We start from the raw sequence: 22,113 nt of genomic DNA on the forward strand, positions 1-22,113 counted from the left end.
ATAGCAAAGATCACCAGGCCACCAGGCAGCTCCACTCAGCCTTCCAGGTGCAAAGGTGTTATTCCCTTCCCTTGAAGAAGAAACCATGCCTGTTTTCTGTAAACTGTGCCCTTTACATTCACTAAGCCCTGGAGTTTATTCTCAGTGTTCTATAAATTGTGTGGCCACATGTGGAGGTCGGAGGATGGCTGGCTGAAGTCAGTTCCCTCAATATGCCAAGCTATATTGGAAATTTAATATGCCAGGGTTTGGTGGTATAGTGGCTCCCTCTGCCCACACTGATATTTCTTGTGGTTGTGAGAAAACCAACTTTGCCTAAGTCTATTTTTTTCATGTTTTAAAAAAACAACAATAGCTGGGCGGTGGTGGTGCTCACCTTTAATCCCAGCACTCGGGAGGCGGAGGCAGGTGGATTTCTGTGAGTTTGAGGCCAGCCTGGCCTACAAGAGCTAGTTCCAGGACAGGCTCCAAAGCTACAGAGAAACCCTTTCTTGAAAAAAACGAAACAAAAAAAAAAAGAAAAACAGAGAGGTGGGGGAGGAAGGGATGGGGTGGACAGAGGAGGAAGAGAGAGAATGCAGGAAGGGGTGATATCTGTCTCTCTCACAAGGTTCTTAGAGAAGAGATGTAATATTTGAAGACCCTTGGAAGTTTTTTAAATGGGAGTAAAAACATGGGAAACATTAGAGTAAGATTTTCAACATTTTTGATCCTGAAAACAAGATTTTAGTCTTCATTACTCTTCATACTGAACTGTGGGGGTGTCTGAGATCACCAAGACCAAGTGTTGGTCCATGAGAGGAAAGAAGATAGATCCATTCAAAATGACTCAGTGACTGGTGTTGGTTCAAACTTCGAGAGTCTGACAGCAGGTAGTTAATTTTTGGCATATTTAAGTACAGCACAATTTGGATCAAAGCTCTCTATTGATAATTAATCTGCTGTATACAAAAAGCTTAAGACATGACTACATCAAAACTCTTTGCAAAGCACACGTGCTGTCTTTCATAATGATAGGTTAGCTGAGGAAACAGGCTCGAGATAAACAAGCTCATGATAAGAGTGTGGGGAGAGAAGATGGTAGCAGATGAAGTGAGACAACCCCAAGATAAGGGTCTGGGGAGCTGGTGTGGCCTGGCCACACAGATAGTGCAAAGCTCACCACATCTGTTCCTAGCCTTCTGGGTGGAAAACAGGTACACATCTCCCTTTGAAAAGACAGCCCGTGTGTTTAACATTTCTGTTTTCCCTAGTGCATATCTGTGAGCTACATCCTGTGAGCTACATGCCTCCTACACTAATAACTTTGGGCAGCCTTTTCCTATCTGTGGTGTACATTTCCTCTTGATGAAACTATGTCAAAGTCTATGAGAGAGCGCACAGTAAGGGAAGAAGCTTCCACTGCCTGCCATATAGTCCCCAACTACACTTCACCCAAATGCTTTTTCTATGGTTAAAACTGCTCTATTGGGGTATGGAGAGGGAGAGATGGTTCACTGGTCAAGAGCACTTGTGCTCTCGCAGAGGACTTGGGTTCACTTCTTGACACCCACATAGTGACTCACAACCATCTGTAATCTTCATTCCACGGCATCCAATTTCCTCTTCTGATTTCTACGAGCACCAGTCACACATGTGGTGCACATACATACATGCAGACAAAATAGTAAAAGAGTCTGTTTATAGATGGCCGTTAACACTAGTCAATAAGTTCTGATATCCCCCAAGAAGAGCTCAGAGCTCCGTGACAGAGATTGCTGATCCACAGAGAAATAAAGTCGAATAAAGCCATGACCGTGCTGACTGAAGCCTGCCCTGCTTCTTGCAGAACGAAACCACAACTGATTCATGGCATATGCCGTTCCAACTGTGAGAACCAGAGTCTCCATACAGAACCTCCCACCCACAGACGCATCGGTTCCATTAGCCTTCTCGGACGGCTTTTTCCCTCTAGAACGGTGTCGTCTTCCCTAATCTTTATTTGCCTGTGTGGGCACACACGCTAAGGGGCACATGTGAAGAATCCTTTCTCTTCTCTCACTTTGTGGCTTCCAGGAATCGATATCAGTTCACCACGCTTAGCAGGACGTGCCTTTACCCAGCTGAGACATGTTGACAGCCGGCGAACTGTGTTTTCAAAACAGTTATGGGAAGCAGTGCGGCGGTCCTCTGGGTAGCCTGATGAAGGACCAGCAGTTTGGCAACCACCCACAAACCTGAATGTCAGAACTGTCCACTCCAAAAATAGAACTTATTTTATTTCTAAATGAGACGTAAATTGTTTTCAAAGCCACCCACTCACTGCCCCAGTTAGATTAGAAGAAATACCTAAGAAAAGTAAGATGGTGACATAGGGCTGGACTTCCAGTTACGAGGGAGGGAAAAGCAGGGAGGACTATTCAAGAACAGCTTCGGATACATGGGGAGAATAAGTCTCAAAAATAAAAGTGCTGGGGTGGGTGAGACGGCTCGGCAGGTAAAAGCCCCTGTAGACGAGCCTGACAACCGAGCTAGATTCCTGGGCTCCGCGCGGTGGACGGGGAGAACTGGCTTCACGTTAGCCTTTGATTCCCACGCGTGCGCGCTCACGCAATAATAATTCTAAAAATTATTAACAAAATCTACAGCCAGAAAACCACCAAAACCAGAGCAAATGGTGTCTGGAGACACCGTGGCCTCCCGAGGAGTGGCGCGTGTCGGGAACGCTCTACACCTTCAACCGCCTAAGCGCCTGCTGGAAACAGCGCAGCCGCGCCGCCCGCGAGCAGGGCTCCCGGCAGGCCTCGCGCAGCTTTTGGCGGGAAGCGCGATCTCGTCCGAAGGTCAAAGGGCGCGCCACGTGCCTGCGACAGTTGAGGCGCATGCGCAGAGCCCACGCACTGAAGCTGAAGCGACTGTCGTGTACCGCACCTCGTCTTCGCTGTCGCCGGGTCTCTCAGGCTTTGCGTAATTTATGTTTACTTTGGGCTCGGGTCTCTCAGCTTTTCCACCCCTTCGTCTCCTCCCCGCGGGCCCCTCGCCCTCCCGGGGTCCCTGTGGTCGAGACGCTGTGTGTGTGTGCGCGCGCGTGTCCCCGAGGTTCCTGAGGGGCGACGGTGGCGGGCGCCATTAGTGCTGACCGTTCGCTTGTTCTGTGCCGACGGCTGGTTGAATTGTGTTAACGGATGAGCTGGGACCAGAGTGCAAGGAAATTTAAGTCTGTTTTCTAAGACAGTTGAGACTTCAGAGTCAGCCATTAAAAGAATTTAATGGGCAGGCGGGTTTTAGGCCACTGTGGTCTACGCAGCGAGCTGCAGGCTAGGCAGAGACCGCGTCTCAAAATATAAATAAAAGTAAAACTTTAGAATAAATGATGCATGGTGGCACTGGGGAGGTGAAGGCAGGAGGGTCAGAAACTCAAGGTTAAGCTCAGGGAGGGAAAGGCTAGTGTGTGTGTGAGTTCGAGGCCAGCCCAGTCTACGTAAGAGTTCCAGGACAGCCAGAGCTACACAGAGAGACCCTGGTTTTTTGTTTTTTGTTTTTTTTTTTTTTTTAAAAAAAAGACTCAATATCTTTCTCTGCTAGCTAGAGGAGTCCAGCCTGGGCTACATGAAAATGAAAGTCTGTCTCAAAAAAAGGATTTTTAAAAAATACTTCTGAAAAGAAATTTCTGTTGCCTTAGAAATGTTTATGTTACATTTTATGAGGGGGGTGGCATACCTCATGCTATGGAGTGTGGTGTAAAAGTCCAAGGACTTGTGGGAATCTCTTTTCTCCTATCTTGTTGGTCCTCCCAACTTGGGTCATCAGGATAGAGGCATCTTGTATCCTCCCTGTTTGCCATTTTATAGCTCCAGAGTAGACAGTGTATACTGAGCTCTGATAAACGAATCACCTGATTTAAATATTTTTGATATATTTTTTTAAATTATCAGGCAAAACCCCCGGCCCCCAAAAACCTTAGGGTCTCAGGTAGCCTTGATTGGTCTGCAACTTGCTAACTAGTCAAGGATAAACTTTTACAGCCTCCCAAGTTTTAGATTTACAGGAATATACTACAATCCTGGGGCTATACATTGTCATAAAGATTCTTTTTTTTTTTTTTTTTTTGGTTTTTCGAGACAGGGTTTCTCTGCAGCTTTAGAGCCTGTCCTGGAGCTAGCTCTTGTAGACCAGGCTGGTCTCGAACTCACAGAGATCCGCCTGCCTCTGCCTCCCGAGTGCTGGGATTAAAGGCTTGCGCCACCACCGTCTATTTTAAGTAAATTTCTGAAATTTATTAAGATAAAAATATCATGTAGTAGACTTCTAGATGTAAAAATTAAAGGTGAAGTTAAAATTTGTATTTGTGTTACATGGTTGAAGAAAACATTTTCTTGGAAGATGGCCACTATGCAGTTGCGGAGGACAACTTCCCTGGTATGATTTCTTATGACTTAAAATGTATTAATTTAGCTAAGTCACTTTCTTCTTTTCTTTTTCTTTTGTTTTTTGCTTTGTTTTTTATAGACAGAGTTTCTTTGAGTAGCCCCAGCTATCCTAGGACTAGCTCTGTAGACCATGTTGACCTCAGATTCACAGCGATCCACCTGCCTCTGCCTCCGGAGTGCTGGGATTAAAAGCATGCATCACCATGGCCTGCTTTAGCTGAGTTTTTTGTTTCTTGAAGCCATAAATATTTTTCTGTTTAAAAGAATTCGATATTTGAGGCTTTGATGATATCAGGACACCTTAAAAGGGAAGAAATGGGCTGAGAGATGGCTCAGAGGTTAAGAGCACTTACTGTTCTTCCAGATACATGCAGGGATACATGCAGGCAGATGCTGTATACATAATTAATAAATAAATCTTTTTTTAAAGAAAGGAAAGAAGTAATGTAGAATTCCTTTGGATATTTGTCATGTTATGGCAAGTGGTCCATTCAGTAGCATCTCTTTTTTTCCTTGGAGCACTCACCAGCCAAGCGTGACAGCTGTAAAGTGCAAGTAAGGTTGAGCCCTGGTTGCTTCCACTCAACCATCTGTTTAAATGCTGTGCTTGTGCTTTGTTTTAGGGGATTTTTTTTTCTTAAAAATGCTGTTTAGCTACTGTTTATGAAGAGAGTGAATACTTAAAAATGTGCCACAAATGAGAGAAAATCTTATCTGAGAGAATGCATTTCTCTTTGTTGTTGTTGTTATTATTATTTAAAGATTTACTTATTATGTATACAGTGTTCTGCCTGCATGTATGCCTGTGTGCCAGAAGAAGGCACCAGATCTCATGATAGATAGTTGTGAGCCATCATGTGGTTGCTGGGAATTGAACTCAGGACCTCTGGAGGAATGGCTAGTGCTCTTAACCGCTGAGCCATCTCTCTATCCCCCACTATTATTATTATTATCATTTTAGACAGCATCTCACTATGTAGCTCTGGCTGGCCTGAAACTCTCCGTGTAAACCAGACTCCACTTACAGAGATCCACCTGTCTCCGCTTCTTGAGAACTGGGATTAAAAACGCATATGCTACCACATCTGGCTCAAAATGCATTTCTTTTTTATTTATAATAATATACGTGTGGTTTGTCTGCATATATGTCTGTGCACTATGAGGGTACAGTCTGTCAGATCTCCTGGAACTAATGTTTATATGTGCTGTCAACTTAAGAGAAAAGCATCCCAGTTTACTTTGTACTCTGCAGAAACTAACAAGCTGGATTGGTCTAGAATCACTGATTTTTTTTTTATTTGTACAGGGTTAAATATATAAGGTCTTATCTACATGGCCTTGATTATAGAAACTAAGAAAATATTTGCTAAATTTAAAATGTTTATCTCGCGTCCCATCCATACGTGCACACGCCAGAGTCCTCCTGTGTGTGTACATGCACGAGAGAGTAAGAGAAATTCCCACCACCCCCCCATCCCTCCCGAGGAACAAGACATGGGGTCTTCCTCCTCCCAAGCCGTCTTCCCTATATTCTTCTTACCTCCAGTCCACCATGCCATGTTTTGAAATCTTGGAGACAAAACTAGTACTGTAAGATAAAGATTTTTTTTGTACTGTAAAAAAAAATGTTTATCTCGCTAAGCATGTTGGCACATGCCTTTGATTCCAGCATTTGGGAGACAAAGACAAGTGGATCTCTGAGTTTGAGGTCATCCTGGTCTTCATAGAGGGCCAGCCAAGGTGACATAGTGAGACCCTGTCTCAGAAAACAAAGCAAAACCACCATGCTCATTCAAATTTAGTTTATATTAGATATTAATGAATGTTATTCCACTGCTTTTATGGAATTGTTTATAGCAATCCATACTAGGAAAACGTCTATAATTCACAGACAAATTATGGTGTTTGCATAGAATCTTGCATTATTCTTAATCTGTGTTCATCCTAGTCATTGACTAAAGAATTAATATTATCTACTCTGACATTTGCATTTTCAGTTAATCTCGAGGATTCTTTTCAAAACAAGGTTTTTCTGTATAACAGCCTGGGCTGCTCTGTGGAGAACAGGCTAGCTACCTCTGCCTCCCAAGTGCTGGTATTAAAGGCATGTGCCACCACGCCCATCAAATCTCAAGGATTCTTAAAACTGTTAAGCATTTTGCTTTATTTTGGTCTATTACCCTGAACACATCTTAAAAGCTACAGCGACTTTCTGGGGATGATGCTCTTGGAGAATTATTTGGGAAACCGCTATACTTATCCAAAACTAGATTCTGCTGTAGAAACTAACTTGATTCAGGAAATAACCAGACTAGTTTAAAGATCAACAATTACGTTTTTATTTATTATAAAGGAAAAACTCACGAAACTGGATTGAGAAGCCCAAGCTCAGCTGTGTGGCGAGGGAACCACAGAGAGAATTTACCTGGGCACTTTCTGGAACCTGTTTTTCCTCCAGGTCCCAGAAAGCCACATCCTAACTTGGTCCCACCTCTTAAAGATAATTGGTTAGCAAGGCTTCCCCATAGCTCTGCTTCTAAGCTTAGGGAAGCTTTGTTTTCAACAAATGTGACTTAAGATGCTTTAATTTCCCTTGAATTTTAGAGTGCATTGGTATTTCCCAGAAAGATAGCAACTGAGCATCAGTCTTTGATGTTTGTGAAGAGGCTTCTAGCAGTTTCCGTATCCTGCATCACCTATTTGAGAGGAATATTTCCAGAACGTGCTTATGGGACAAGATACCTGGATGGTAATTTATAATATTTAAGAACTTCTTTGTTTTTTACTTAGAGAATGTGATTTTTTTTTTTTTTTTTGGTTTTTCGAGACAGGGTTTCCCTGTAGTTTCTAGAGCCTGTCCTGGAACTAGCTCTTGTAGACCAGGCTGGCCTCGAACTCGAGAATTTTGATAATAATTTTGATAGTAATTTTATTGATGTAATTCACATAACCTGATAATTCACCAACGTGTATATTTCAATAATTAAGTGCTCACAGCAGTATGCAATTACCACCATAATTTAAGAGCATTTCACCACTCCCCAAAAGAAATACATTCACAATAAATCATTCTCCTCTCAATCTTCCTAGTTATAGACAACTAGTTTCAGTTTCAGTTTGGTACCTATTCTGAATATTTTCATAAAGGGAATCGTGCAGTATGTTCTTTCTGACTGACTCATTTAAATTCACCATAATGCTGTAACATGGATTAATAATTGATTATTTTCACTGCTGAATAATATTTCATTGTTGTGGCTAGGCGGTGGTGGCGCACGCCTTTAATCCCAGCACTCGGGAGGCAGAGGCAGGCGGATCTCTGTGAGTTCGAAGCCAGCCTGGTCTATAAGAGCTAGTTCCAGGACAGCCAGGACTATTACACAGAGAAACCCTGTCTTGAAAAAAAACAAACAAACACTGGGCTATGTCTCTAGCCTTCAAATGTTTTTTTAGGGATGCTAAATACTTTTTGAAGCCACTTAATTATAATTCCCCCCTCAATTTTGTAAGTATAACTTTACCTGACATCAGACCTTTAATAATTCAAACAGATCAAAAAACCCTGTTACTTAAAACTTTTATAGTGGCACCATATAGAGTTTATACAATTTTAAAGAAGCAAAATATAGCCAGGTGTGGTGCCACACATCTATTGTTTCAGGATTTGGAAGGTAGGGTCCAAAGAATCAAGAGTTCAAGTTCATCCTCAGCTTCATAGCAAGTTGCAGGCCTGCCCTGAGATACTTGAAATCCTACGTCAAAAAAATGAAACTCATAAACTGAGTGTGGTGGCTCATGTCCTTAGTCTCAGTATTTGGGAGGCTGAGGTAGGTGAATCTCTTGAGTTTGAAGTCAGCCTGTTCTACATAGAACTTATTTGTAGCCATAGCTACAAAATAAAACAATGACAACAAAAATTTCTTTTCCAAAAGAAGCAAAACTCATTCAGTTTATACTACAGTAATTTCTTTCCTGGCACATAGATGGTATGTGCATAAAACTGTGCACTGACTACATGCTGGACAATAGACCAACCACCGTGTTATGCATAATATCTTGTCAATTCAAATACTAAATTTCCTACTTAGGGTTACTATTGCTATGATGACATACCATGACCAAAAGCAAGTTGGAGAGGAAAAGGTTTATTTAGCTTACACTTTCATACTGTAGTCCATCACTGAAGGAAGAAAATACAAAAACTCAAGCCAGGCCAGAACCTGGAGGCAGGAGCTGACGCAGAGACATGGAGGGCTTACTGGCTTGCTCCTCATGGCTTGCTCAAACTACTTTTCTATACAACCCAGGACCACCAACCCAGGGGGCGACACCACCCACAATTACTAATTAGGAAAACATCTTACAGCCGGATCTTATGGTGTCATTTTCTCACCTGAGGTTCCCTCCTCTCAATAACTCTAGCTTGTGTCAAGTTTGACATAAAACTAGCAAGCACACTACAGTCTGTAAACTGGGTGTCATCCCTGTTTATGAGGTAAAGAATCGAAGAGTGATGCTCAAGGTCCTTTGTGTTTCTGCAGAGTGTTTATCTTTGAGAGTCAACTTTTGGCCTAGTTATAAATTTTTTAGTAGAATAAGAGTTCATAGCAAACAATCTAAGACTATTGGAAAATTATTGTATGAAAATATATCTAAAATTTTTTATGTGGTTGTTTTGCCACATAAGTGTACCATATGTGTACCTGGTGCTCTTGGAGACCAGAAAGGGCATCAGATCCTCAGGAACTAGTTACCATGAACTGCCACTTGGGTGCTGGGACTCTAACCTAGGTGCTCTTAATACTGAGCTATTTATTCTGACTCTCGCCATCCCCTTTTTTTTTCAGCCAATCTTACTTAGGTAGTTAAGGCTGTCCTTGCACTGGTTATATAGCTGAGGCTGGCCTCAGATTCTGGGTACCTACTTCCTCTACCTTCTTCTGAGGGCAGAAATTGTAGGCATGAACCGCTACAACCAGTTTACTTGGAGGTCAGGATTCAGCCTAGGACTTTGTGAATGTTAGATAAGCACTTACAAACTTCTTACCAACTAAGTCACAGAAACAGGACAAGTTTGACCCATCAACTGAAATTCCTAATCATTATGAAGGCATTTTATAATGAGTACCACTTATTTCAAAGCTGCCACTAATAATATGCATATATTGAACCAGGTGGGTGGCACACACTTGTGTAATCCCAATAACTAGATAAGTTAAGGCAGGGGAACTATTGTATTGATTTTAAGACCAACCTGGGCTACATAGTGAGACCCTGCCTCAAAAAATAATATACCTATTGTTTATAGCTAAAGAAAGTAAATGTAGGGGGCTGGAAAGATGGCTCAGAGGTTAAGAACACTGACTGCTCTTCTAGAGGTCCTGAGTTCAATTCCCAGCAACCACATGGTGGCTCACAACCATCTGTAATGAGACTGGTGCCCTCTTCTGGCCTGCAGCATACATGCAGACAGAATATTTATACATGATTAATAAATAAATCTTTATATAAAAAAGAAAGTAAATGTAATTTAAAATTTACTGTTGAGGCTGACAAAATAGCTTAACTGTTAAAGGCACTTGCCATCAAACCTGATGATCTGATTTGGGTCCCCACTGCCCACATGGTAGAAGGAGAGAACCAGCTCTCAAAAGTCTCTGGCTGCCACACATATGCGTTTTAAAACAAGTGTATGTAGCATGAATTCTAACTGTTCCTAATAATAAAAACTTGGAGTCAGCTCTCGGAAGGTGAAAGCTGAAGGATCAGAGAAGCAGTGCGGCCAGCCACTAGAGAGATCTTTTACTTCTCAGACGGAAGGGGTGAGCCTGACCTCAGACTGCATCTCCAGACTCCATCTGTCTCCACCAAAACTCAGACTGCACTGAGCTCCTGTCTCCTCCCGCCTTTTATTCCTCTCTCTGCCCAGCCATACCACTCCTGTCTCCACCTCCCTAGTGCTGGGATTAAAGGTGTGGGATCGCCTTTGTGTGAACTTGGTTAGACTGGATCAATTTTGTGTAGCACATGGTGGCTTTGAACTAACAGAGATCCCTCTGCCTCTGTCTCCCAAGTCCTGGGATGAAAGGTGTGTGCCACCACTCCTTGGCCTCTAGTGACTTACCTCTTCACTCTGATCTTCAGATTTGTTAAAGCACAAACATGATATCACTACATGTGTACCCATACACGGTCACATGTAACACTAATAAATATAATTAAATCAACTATTTATAAGTACTTCTATATTTATTTCATTTTTTTATTTAGATCTTTGTGTCAAAATTCTAAAAGAAGATAAAAATTGTCCGGGTTCTTCACAGTTAGTGAAGTGGTAAGTAAAAGAATGCCTAAAGGCAGAAAAATCACTACTTTTCTTTCTTTCTTTCTTTCTTTCTTTCTTTCTTTCTTTCTTTTTTTTTTTTGGTGTTTTAAGACAGGGTTTCCCTGTGTAACAGCCCTGTCTGTCCTGGAACTAGCTCTGCAGACCAGACTGGCCTCTAATTCACAGAGATCCACCTGCTTCTGCCTCACACGTGCTGGGATTAAAGGCGTGCGCCACCACCATCCAGGCCTTTTTTTTTTTTTTTTTTTGCTGAAGGGGGTGTGAGGACTACTTTTTGTACATTGAATACTTTTCAATGTATAACCAGATTTTAGTGACTAACCTTTTAGCCTTGGGTACTATGTTTTAAGGTCTTTAAATATAGGCATTAATTTTTTTATTTCATGCTCTATGTAAAAAGGATTCATTTTCCTATTATAGCTCTACAAATACCTACTAGATATTTTATAGTTTTCTTTCTGTCCTCCCATCTCCATATTTCTGCTTCATTGTTACATTTTTTCTTTATTTTATTTTGTATTTTAAGACAGGGTTTCCTCTGTGTAACCCTGACTGTCCTGGAACTCACTCTTTAGACCAGGCTGACCTGCCTGCTTCTGCCTCTTAAATACTGGGGAAAAAAAACTTTTATGTGTATGTGAATGCATGTATGTGCACCATGTGAGTTCAGAAGTCCAAGATGAGCAAAATAGAATGTAACTGTAGTTACAGGCAGCTGTGAACTGCCTTATGGGTGCTGGGATCAAAACCCAGGTCCTCCAAAAGGGCAGTAAGCACTGTCAACCACCAGGTCATCTCTCCAGCCCGTTTCTGCCTCCCTGGTGCTGTGCTACTACTGCCCCACAATAACAAAATTATAACGTAAATAACGAAATTATGTTTTATTTTGTTTAGTTTTAAACTAGTTAATAAGAAAGATGCTTTAATTTGACTATTAGTTTTATTTTGTAAGGGTAAATATAGAGATTTATGAAAAGAAGTATTTTCTGAAAATGCATTAAATATAAAAGCGAATCTTTGACTTTTTTTTTTTTTTTTTTAGGATGCTAGGATCCTATGATGCTTTACAGAAGAAATACGTAAGTCTTTCGCTATCTCTTCTTCCCTTCCCTAGAGTTACAACAGGAGTTGTCAAGTAATAAGATGGTAATTTAAACTAACTTGATATAGATCAGTCTCAATTACTAAAAAATTGAGCATTTTAATAATTTAAAGATTTATTTTTATTTATTTGTATGCATGTGTACATGTGTGTGCTCATGTCTGATGGTGCCCATGGAGGCCAGATAAGGGTGTTAGATCTCACGGAGCTAGAGATACAGGAGGCTGTGAGCTACCCATTATGACTGCTGAGAACCAAACTCTGGTCCTCGAGAACAGCAAGCACTCATAACTGCTCATAACTGCTGAACCAGCTTTCCAGGCCCACATTTGAATTTTTTTTAATTTTTGAGACAAGATCTCACTACATAGTTCTGACTAGCTTGGAACTTGCTACGTACACCAGACTGGCCTTGAACTCACAAGAGATCAATCTCCCTTTGCTTCCTTGACTGCTAATATTAAAGACATGGGTCACCATACCTAGCTGCATTTGAATATTTTAAAATCCGGTCTTTAATTCATTTAAACTAATGCAATGAATACTAAACAATTTTTGCCAAGCTAGGTTTAACAAATTAACATTTATTAGCATTAATAGCACATATTAGCTTACAAAAAGGACTTAAATGTTTTAAAATATTGTATTAGTTTTGCATGTATTCTATATCCATGCTTATACTAGTATTTTAATAATTTGTTCTGTTGATTTTTTGAGATAGAAAAAAGAAGAAAGAAAGAAAAGAAATACTTTTGTACACTCTTAATCCTAGCACTTTGGAGGTAGTATTAGGCAGATGTCTGTGAGTTCAAGGCCTGTCAGGGATACACTGTGAGATCCTCTCGCACTTGATAATAATTATTACTTATTGCTAACCATGATGGTACATGCCTACAAACCTAGAACATGGAAGGTAGAGACAAGAGTATCAGGAATTCAAGGCTGTTTTCTATCATGTAATTATTGCCAAGTATGGGATACAGCAGTATTTACTTCTTTTACCGACTGTTTTGCTAACCATTGCTAGCTTACCAACGTTCCTATGTGCCAGAGTGTGTATGGTGCTTCACATTTATTGTCTTAATGGAAAAGCTAGGGTCTAGGGGATAAAAATTCACCTCCAGAATTCTACAAGAACTAGACTTGTCTGTACATATTACTTTAAATGATACTATGTAAAAAGGCTTGTAGTCTATTGTAAAATCTTAATTAAAATTTCGTTATTGTGGGGCAGTAGTAGCACAGCACCAGGGAGGCAGAGGCAGGCAGATCTCTTAAGTCTGAGACCAGCCTGGTGTAGAGAATGAGTTCCAGGACAGCCAGGGCTACACAGAGAAAACCTGTCTTTAAAAAAAAAAATCCCATAAATGTCACTATTTTCACATACACCATTAGTTCATGTCCAGGCTGGGCTATATAATGAGTCCAGGTTTGGGCTATATAATGAGTTCAGGCTAACTCTGGCACAGTGAGACCCTGACTCAAAACCAGAATTTGTGCCAGCTTAACTTGAATTACATGGGAACATTTATTTTTCCTGTGCTTAGAACTGAATTCAGAGCCTTATACATGTTAGATAAGTACTCTGCCACTGATATACAGCCTCAGCCCAAGGAAACTTATTTTTAGATTCTAATTAAGAAATATTGCTGGGCAATGGTGGCACAGGCCTTTAATCCCATCATTTGGGAGGCAGCGACAAGCAGATCTCTGTGATTTCGAGACCAGTCTGGTCTACAGAGTGAGTTCCAAGACAGCCAAAGCTACATAAAAAGACCCTGCCTCAAAAACAACAAAAAGAAATAAATTCTTTCCAATAGTATAAAATGCCATTATAATTTTTAGAGACACTATAGGGAATTAGAACAACTTTAATTATTTCTTTTTTAAAAAGATTTATTTATTTATATGTATGCAACATTCTGCTTCCATGTATGCCCACATGCCAGAAGAGGGTGCCAGATCTCATTACAGATGATTGTGAGCCACCATATGGTTGGTGGGACTTGAACTCAGAACCTCTGGAAGAGCAGCCAGTGCTCTTAACCACTGAGCCATGTCTCCAGCCCCCTAATTATTTTGAGTCAGGGTTTCACTTTGTAGCTCTGACAGCCTGGAACTCACTATAGACACCAGTTGGTCTCAAACTCAGTGTTCTGCCTTCTGTCTCTTGAGTGCTGGGATTAATAAAGTGTGTGCCAGCACACCTTCTAACTAGCAATAATGTTCTATTTGATTAAGTCAGTGAAATAAAATGCTGACATGAATCTTAGCCATCAGAAAGCCAAAGAAATTATTTGGGAAAATAGGCATGATTTGAAGTATATCTTCCACAATGGTTACTTGTTTTGAGAAATAAATGTTGAAGCCCAGCGGTGGTGGTGCATGCCTTTAATCCCAGCACTTGGGAAGCAGAGGCAGGTGGATCTCTGAGTTCAAGGCCAACCTGGTTTATATAGCAAGTTCCAGGACAGCCAAGGCTACTTAGTGAGACTCTGTCTCAAAAAGCGCCACAACCCACCCCCTACAGACACACACACACAGAGAAGAAAGAAATGTTGAGATAGAACAAAAGTTACTCATTGGGGATGGGGGAGCACTAAAGATTGAGCTCAGGGTCTCACATGTACTAAGTGGTGTGCTCTACTGCTGAACTATGCTCTAAGCCCCTGAACAAGTACAAAGAATTTTTATGATCCATCATAAAAAGCCATTTTACAGAATACAATTAATTAATTTGTTCTCTTGTATTTCAGCTACGGATGATCATTCTAGCTGTAAGTACTTTTAAATTGTATCTTTTAACACTGTCAAATTTTTCCTTTACTTAGTGATACCGAAACTGTCAGATTATTTCATTTTATTCAATCAGATGACATACCCAGTGGGAAAAAAAGAAGTTCACTTTATTAGGATTTATTTTTATGGGCATTGGTATTTTGCCTATGTCTGTGTGAAGGTGTCAGATCCCCTTGAACTGGAGCTACAAATGTAAACTGAAGTGTAAGTGCTGGGAATTGAACCCAGGTCCTCTGAAAGAACAGCCCGTGCTCCTAACCACTGAGCCGTCTCTTCAGCCCTAGAGAAAAAGAAGTTATTTATTTGTTTGTTTGTTTGTTTGTTTGTTTGTTTTGGTTTTTCAAGACAGATTTTTCTCTGTGTAGCCTTGCTTGTCCTGGAACTCACTCCGTAGACCAGGCTGGCCTCGAACTCACAGAGATCCACCTGACTCTGCCTCCTGAGTGCTGGGATTAAAGGTATGTGCCACCACTACCTGGCTAGAAGTAAACTTATTAGAAGGGTCATTCTGTTTTTTTGTTTTGTTTCATTGAACAACTCAAGACTTTACTGTCAGTTTTGTTCTTTCTGAATGCTTAGCCTCACTTAATTATAATGCATTTTTACATAGGTATACACCAATCCAGATAATCCTCAGGTAAGTGTGCTTGAGTTAGAAGTTTTAGAAATGTAATGCTTGTAATATCCAACTACAAATTTTTTAATAATTAATGATTCTTGGTTTTGTTTGTTTTTTTTCTTTCTTTCCTTTTTTTGAGACAGTTTCTTTTTTTTTGTTCTTAGACACTTTTTTATTGATATTTATTGAGTTCTACATTTTTCTCTGCTCCCCTCCCTGCCTCTCCCCTCCCCTGTTCAGCCCTCCCCCAAGGTCCCCATACTCCAAATTTACTCAGGAGATCTTATCTTTTTCTACTTTGTACTTCCCATGTAGATTAGATTTATGTAAGTCTTGGTATCCTTATCCTCTAAGTACTCTGTGATTGTGGTTTGTAGGCTGGCTTTCTTTGTTTTATGTTTAAAAACCACCTGTGAGTGAGTACTTGTGATAATTGTCTTTCTGTCCCTGGGTTACCTCACTCAAAATAATGTTTTATAGCTCTATCCATTTGCCTGCAAAATTCAAGATGTCGTTTTTTTTTTTTCTCCTGTGCAGTACTGCATTGTGTAAATGTACCACATTTTCCTTATCCATTCCTCAATCGAGGGGCATTTAGGTTGTTTCCAGGTTCTGGCTATGACAAACAAAGCTGCTATGAACATAGTTGAGCACATGTCCTTGTGGCACGATTGAGCATCCTTTGGATATATACCCAAAAGTGGTATTACTGGGTCTTGAGGAAGGTTGTTTCCTAATTTTCTGAGAAATCGCCACAATGACATCTAAAGGGGCTGTACCAGCTTGCATTCCCACCAGCAATGCAGAAGTGTTCCCTTTCCCCCACAACCTCTCCAGCATAAGTTGTCATCAGTGTTTTTGATCTTGGCCATTCTTACAGGTGTAAGATGAAATCTCAGAGTTGTTTTGATTTGCATTTCTCTGATGACTAAGGATGTTAAACATTTCCTTAAGTGTCTTTCAGACATTTTAGATTCCTCTGCTGAGAGTTCTCTGTTTAGGTCTGTACTTCATTTTTTTTATTGGATTGTTTGTTCTTTTGATGACCCATTTCTTGAGTGCTTTGTATATTTTGGAGATCAGACCTCTGTCTGATGTGGGGTTAGTGAAGATCTTTTCCCATTCTGTAAGCTATCATTTTGTCTTGTTGTCCATGTCCTTTGCTTTCCAGAAGCTTTTCAGTTTCAGGAGGTCCCATTTATTAATTGTTTCTCTCAGTGTCTGTGCTACTGGGGTTATATTTAGGAAGTGGTTCCCTGTGCCGAGCGTTCAAGTATACTTCCCACTTTCTCTTCTATAAGGTACAGTGTGGCTGGCTTTTTGTTGAGGTCTTTGATCCATTTGGACTTGAGTTTTGTGCATAGTGATAGATATGGATCTATTTTCATTCTTCTACATGTTGATATCCAGTTATGCCAGCACCACTTGTTAAATATGCTTTTTTTTTGTTTTTGTTTTTTCGAGACAGGTTTCCCTGTAGTTTCTAGAGCCTGTCCTGGAACTAAAATATGCTTTCATTTTTCCATTTGATATTTTTTGTTTCTTTGTCAAAAATCAGATGTTCGAACATCTGTGAATTGATATCTGGGTCTTTTATTTGGTTACATTGGTCCTTCTGTCTGTTCTTATGCCAATACCAGGCTGTTTTCAGTACTGTAGCTCTGTAGTAGAGCTTGAAGTTAGGGATTGTGATGCCTCTAGAAGTTCTTTTATTGTACAGGATTGTTTTGGCTATCCTAGGTTTTTTGCTTTTCCATATGAAGTTGAGTACTGTTCTTTCGAGGTTTTTGAAGAATTTTGCTGGGATTTTGATGGGCATTGTGTTGAATCTGTAGATTGCTTTTGGTAAGATTACCTTGAGACAGTTCCTTTGTGTAGCTCTGGAACTCACTCTGTAGACCTGTAGATTGTCCTTGAACTCACAGAACAAAAAAGAGGATCTCTCTTGCCTCTGCCTTCCAAGTGCTGGGATTAAAGGTGTGTACCACAACTGCCTGGCATGCTTTTGTATTTTAATCAATATACTTCCATATTTTTTCATGTTTGAACCTTGTAAAACTTCTGAAGTGAGGCATGGTTTGTGTTGTTATATTTTAAGAGAGAAATATATTCAGTACGAGATATGTCTGACTCCATACAATATTCTTTAATGTGGAGACAAGGTCTCCCTATGTAATCTAGGATGGCCCCAAACTTGCTTCGTAGCTGAAGATGACCTTGAACTTCTGTTCCTCACACCTGCGTGCTGGGATTTACAGATTTGTGTTACTAAACCAGATTTCCTGCATCATAGCAAGCCCTCTATCAATGAATTCAGCACCTTCCCCATCTTTTGTTATTTTCAAAGCAGGGTTTCTCTGTGTAACCCTGGCTGTCCTGGAACCAGCTATGTAGACCAGACTGGCCTTGAACTCCTGCATTACCATCTGCCTCTGCCTCCCAAGTGCTGGGATTAAACACCTGTGCCACCCTTCCCTCCCATCTTTATTAAAGACAGAGATGTCTTCCATAGTGCAGACTGGCCTGAAACCCAGTATGAAGTCCACACTGCCCATGAACTTACAGTGATACTACTGTCTCTACCTTCTGGGGTTACTCAGTTTGGGGAGTTTATTTGTATTATTTTCTTTTTATTGTTTTACTCAGGTTGAACCTAGGCCCAGAACATGCTAGGCAAGCTCTCTACCACAAACCACACCCCCAGCCTTCAGAAGGTCCTATGTGCATATTCTATAATAGGTTTTATTCTTTGGTGCTTTATGGACATTATCCCTCATTTATTCACCATAAACTCATTAAGGTTATCATCAGCACTTTACAGATTAGGAATGTGTGTTTTGTATATCTGTGGCACATATACACACAGGTTGTATATACATATGTGTCCTCTTTATTATTCTCCTTATTCTGTTGAGATACGTTATTCCTCTGAACCAGGAGCTAGGCCCTTGGCCAGCAAGCCCCAGTGAACTTGTTGTCCTGCTTCCTCAGTGTTAGGACTACCAGTTTATGCAACCACACTCATCAGTTTTTACATGTGTTCTGGGAATTTGGAATCTGTTGCTCATATTTGTGTACCAAACTCTTTTACCAGCTGAGCCATTTCTTTGGATTTAAGGTTTCTTACTTAAGTTTGTATGGCAGATAAAACAAAACCAAAATTTGAACTAGGAAAGCAGTTCACCATGTGGTGATTTTAACCATTAAAATGTAATGTTTCACTTGGACCTGAAAGCATATTTAAACTGATAAGGGCTGAGGATGTGTCTCAGTTGGTTCTGGCTCCAAAGCTACAGAGAAACCCTGTCTCGAAAAACCAAAAAAAAAAAAAAAAAAAAAAAAAAAAGCTTGTCCAATTTATACAAAGTCCTAGGTTTAAAAAAAACCTAGCACTGGTGGTGGTACATAACTTTAATCCCAACACTTGGGAGGCAGAGGCAGGTGGATTGCAGTGAGTTCAAGGCCAGCCTGGTCTACAGTGTGAGTTCCAGGACAGCCAGGGCTGTTACACAGAGAAATCCTGTTGAAAAAGAAAAAAATTGATATGGTGGCATATACCTGAAATCCCAGAATTTGGGAACTTCAGTCAGTAGGATCAGAAGTTCAAGGTTATCCACTACATAAAGAGATTGAGGTCACCCTGAGATTTTTTCAAAACTCTGTTATAAATAAATGAAATCAAGGCTGGAGAGATGGCTCAGCGGTTAAGAGCATTGCCTGCTCTTCCAAAGGTCCTGAGTTCAATTCCCAGCAACCACATGGTGGCTCACAACCATCTGTAATGAGGTCTGGTGCCCTCTTCTGGCCTGCAGACATACATGCAGACAGAATATTGTATACATAATAAATAAATAAATAAATAAATAAATAAATAAATAAATAAATAAATGAAATCTTTTAAAGAGAGCTTATCTCTATTCCACAGTGTGTACTGACATGCAACGAAAGCAAAATGTCACCATTCTTAGTTGACCTCATGTGTATCCTGGACTGGGCTAAAAGCTAGTTCCAGGACAGCAAAGGATACACAACGAAATCCTGTCTAAAAAAATAAAAATAATAGTAGTAGTAATGAAAGTAATAATAACAAAGTAAGTCCTATGTTTAGTATCTGTCTTAATTCCTTTTCTGTTATATTTTGTAATTTATAAAGAATAAAGGCTCATCCCATTTATGATTCTGGAGGCTAGGATCTATGGTTATAAATTTATTTTTTCTAGTTGTAGAGGCTAGAAAGTCCAAGCAAAATTTAGTAATGGCCTTCTTTGTCTGTCCTCTCTCTCTCTTTCTCCCTCCTCTCTCTCTTTCTCTCTCTTTCGTGTATACATACTCACAAAGTGGAAGAAGAATGCAGACATCTTTTTATAAGGAATACATTTGCACAATATTTGACCCACTTCTGTGATAACTGAATTAATCTATTTAAGTCATGAGGGCAGGGTCTCCTTAACCCAGTAGTTTTCAACTTGTGGGTCAAGACCCCTTTGAGGGTTGAATTACCCTTTCTTAGGGGTTGCCTAACACCATTGGAAAAGACAGGTATTTACATCATGATTCATAACATAAGTAAAATTACAGTTATAAAATAGCAATAAAATAATTTTGTGGTTGGGGGATCACCAAAACATAAGGAATTGTATTTAAGTGTCCAGCATTAGAAAGATTGAAAACCACTGCCTTAACCTAACTATATTTTTAAGATCACATTCCTTTCCTTTAGATAGTCAACTATAATCTAGCTGTATCACCTCAAAACAGAAACTTTTGTATTTGATTGCCCTATCTAGTAGGGTCTTTTACATCAATAACAAAAATGCTGTAGATTTGATGAGTGTCTACCCAGTGCAGTCTTTTTGCTTTTGTTTAACACTAGTTGATCAGATTGGCTTCAACTGCTTTTAATGATAAAACAAGCATCCTAGATACTGCGCAAAATCAGTGTCAAGAATTGTGACTTTGTCTCAAAAAACGAAAAACAAAATTGTGACTTCAATTAAAACAGTCATCATTTTTTTGATTCCAGAAAAAAAATCCCATTCCTCAAATTGTTGCAATAGGGACTTAAGTTTCCAATACATAAACTTTGCAGGCAATTCAAACCACAGCCCTTACCCACTCTGCTGAGGTATGGTTCCTTCCCACCTTGCCTAGTGAAGCATTCCTACCATTTAGTATCTATAACAGGTATTGTAGTGAGTCAGTGACTCCCTCTCTCTCTCCAAAAGTGAACTACCAAATCCCAGACTATTAGCATCAACTATGAGAACTTAAAAGACTATTAGAAATTAACACATTGGGGAAAACTAGTGACTGTGTGCTTAAAGTCCTATGGCAGGCAGAACTCTGCATCAGTTATATAACTGCAATGTTTTCTATTTAAGACAATTTCAGAATGTTACCAGTTTAAGTTCAAATACACCAAAAATGGACCAATCATGGACTTTATAAGGTAATGCTCTTTAGTTTTGTTTTTATGTTATCAATTGTCACTATTTAGCTGAGCCCAAGGTTATTTCTGAAACTTCTCAAACTCCCAATTAGCAATTTGGCTTTACAAAATGGAGTAGTGGAATGTGCGATCAATGTGGCTGTGACATCTGTCAACCATTAGTTGGTACCCAGGATTAATTTGACTGTTCTGGCTGCCTAGCTTGGTGCTTCCTTCCTTTATCACCTGTGCGGGTGATTCCTTCCCAATGCTTCACACTTAGTCAAAGAGGATGACCTTCTCTGATAGTGAAGGATTGTTCTTTATTCAGGGTTTGTGATTTTTCTGCTAGAACTGCTAGACAAGCTCTCAAAATTGAACAGAACTTAGAATGCCACAAGATTATGTTCTAATTTTATACTATTTTAATTACAAGAAAGGGAGTTGAGTAGTTAGAAATAAAATCTATCATTTCTTTTAAACACTCTGAATAAAAGGCGTATTTGTTTTACTTGTATAAAATTTATATTTAGCTTATAATGATGCTAATAGTCATACTAAATTTTTATAATAGTGACATTAAAATATTTTGTGGTAATTTTCAAACTAGTTATCTTAGGTTGTTACAATGTGCAATAATATTAGAAGGCACAAGTCTTATTAAAGAAATTGACTTCTGATTCTTTTCTAGCAAAAATCAAAACAATAAATCTAGTACAACATCTGCTGACACCAAGAAAGCAAGTATTCTCCTAATTCGGAAGATTTATGTCCTAATGCAAAATCTAGAACCTTTACCTAATGATGTTTGTTTGACCATGAAACTTTTTTACTATGATGAAGGTACTACTTTCAGTATATCTTATTTTAGTTTTATATTTCAAAAATTAGTTTCCACTTAATAAATATTTTGGCACCTATATTGTTACAGAGTCTTTGAAATTAGAAAACTTGCATTTAATATGAGTATTTGAAAAAGAAACACTGGGGACTGGGCATATGATTCAGAGGTTAAGAACATTTGCTGCTCCTGCAGAGGAATAGAGTTTGGTTCCCAGCACTAATTATGTCAGGTAACAGAATTGCCTGTAACTCCATGTCCAGGGCATGGCCTTCCCAAGCATATAGACAAAGACAGACAGGCAGACACAAACAAAATGAATAAAAATAAAATGAATATTGGAAAACAAAATGTTGCCAGGTAGTAATGGCACACACCTTTAATCCCAGCATCTGGGAGGCAAAGGCAGATGGATCTCCGGCAAAAGTCAGATTTAAAATGGATTTCTTGGGGCTGGAGAGATGGCTCAGCAATTAAGAGCATTGGCTGCTCTTCTAGATGTCCTGAGTTCAATTCACAGCAGCCACATAATGGCTCACAACCATCTATAGTGGGATCTGATGCCCACT

The 22,113-nt window shown here is 39.8% G+C and overlaps 1 protein-coding gene across 1 annotated transcript in view; it reads left to right on the forward strand.

Moving 5' to 3' along the window:
- Positions 1 to 2,898: 2,898 nt before the first annotated feature.
- Positions 2,899 to 22,113, forward strand: part of Hormad1 (HORMA domain containing 1) — a 33,986-nt gene continuing 14,771 nt past the window's right edge. The window contains exons 1-9 of the mRNA XM_038311720.1: positions 2,899 to 2,946; positions 4,345 to 4,398; positions 7,014 to 7,158; positions 10,680 to 10,743; positions 11,798 to 11,834; positions 14,614 to 14,634; positions 15,267 to 15,293; positions 20,657 to 20,724; positions 21,395 to 21,546. Coding sequence (XP_038167648.1) covers positions 4,363 to 4,398; positions 7,014 to 7,158; positions 10,680 to 10,743; positions 11,798 to 11,834; positions 14,614 to 14,634; positions 15,267 to 15,293; positions 20,657 to 20,724; positions 21,395 to 21,546 — 550 coding nt within the window. The 5' untranslated portion in view covers positions 2,899 to 2,946; positions 4,345 to 4,362. The remainder of the gene's footprint in view (positions 2,947 to 4,344; positions 4,399 to 7,013; positions 7,159 to 10,679; positions 10,744 to 11,797; positions 11,835 to 14,613; positions 14,635 to 15,266; positions 15,294 to 20,656; positions 20,725 to 21,394; positions 21,547 to 22,113) is intronic.

The sequence above is a fragment of the Arvicola amphibius genome, chromosome 14 (genome assembly GCF_903992535.2).
Source record: "Arvicola amphibius chromosome 14, mArvAmp1.2, whole genome shotgun sequence".
Taxonomy (NCBI): domain Eukaryota; kingdom Metazoa; phylum Chordata; class Mammalia; order Rodentia; family Cricetidae; genus Arvicola; species Arvicola amphibius.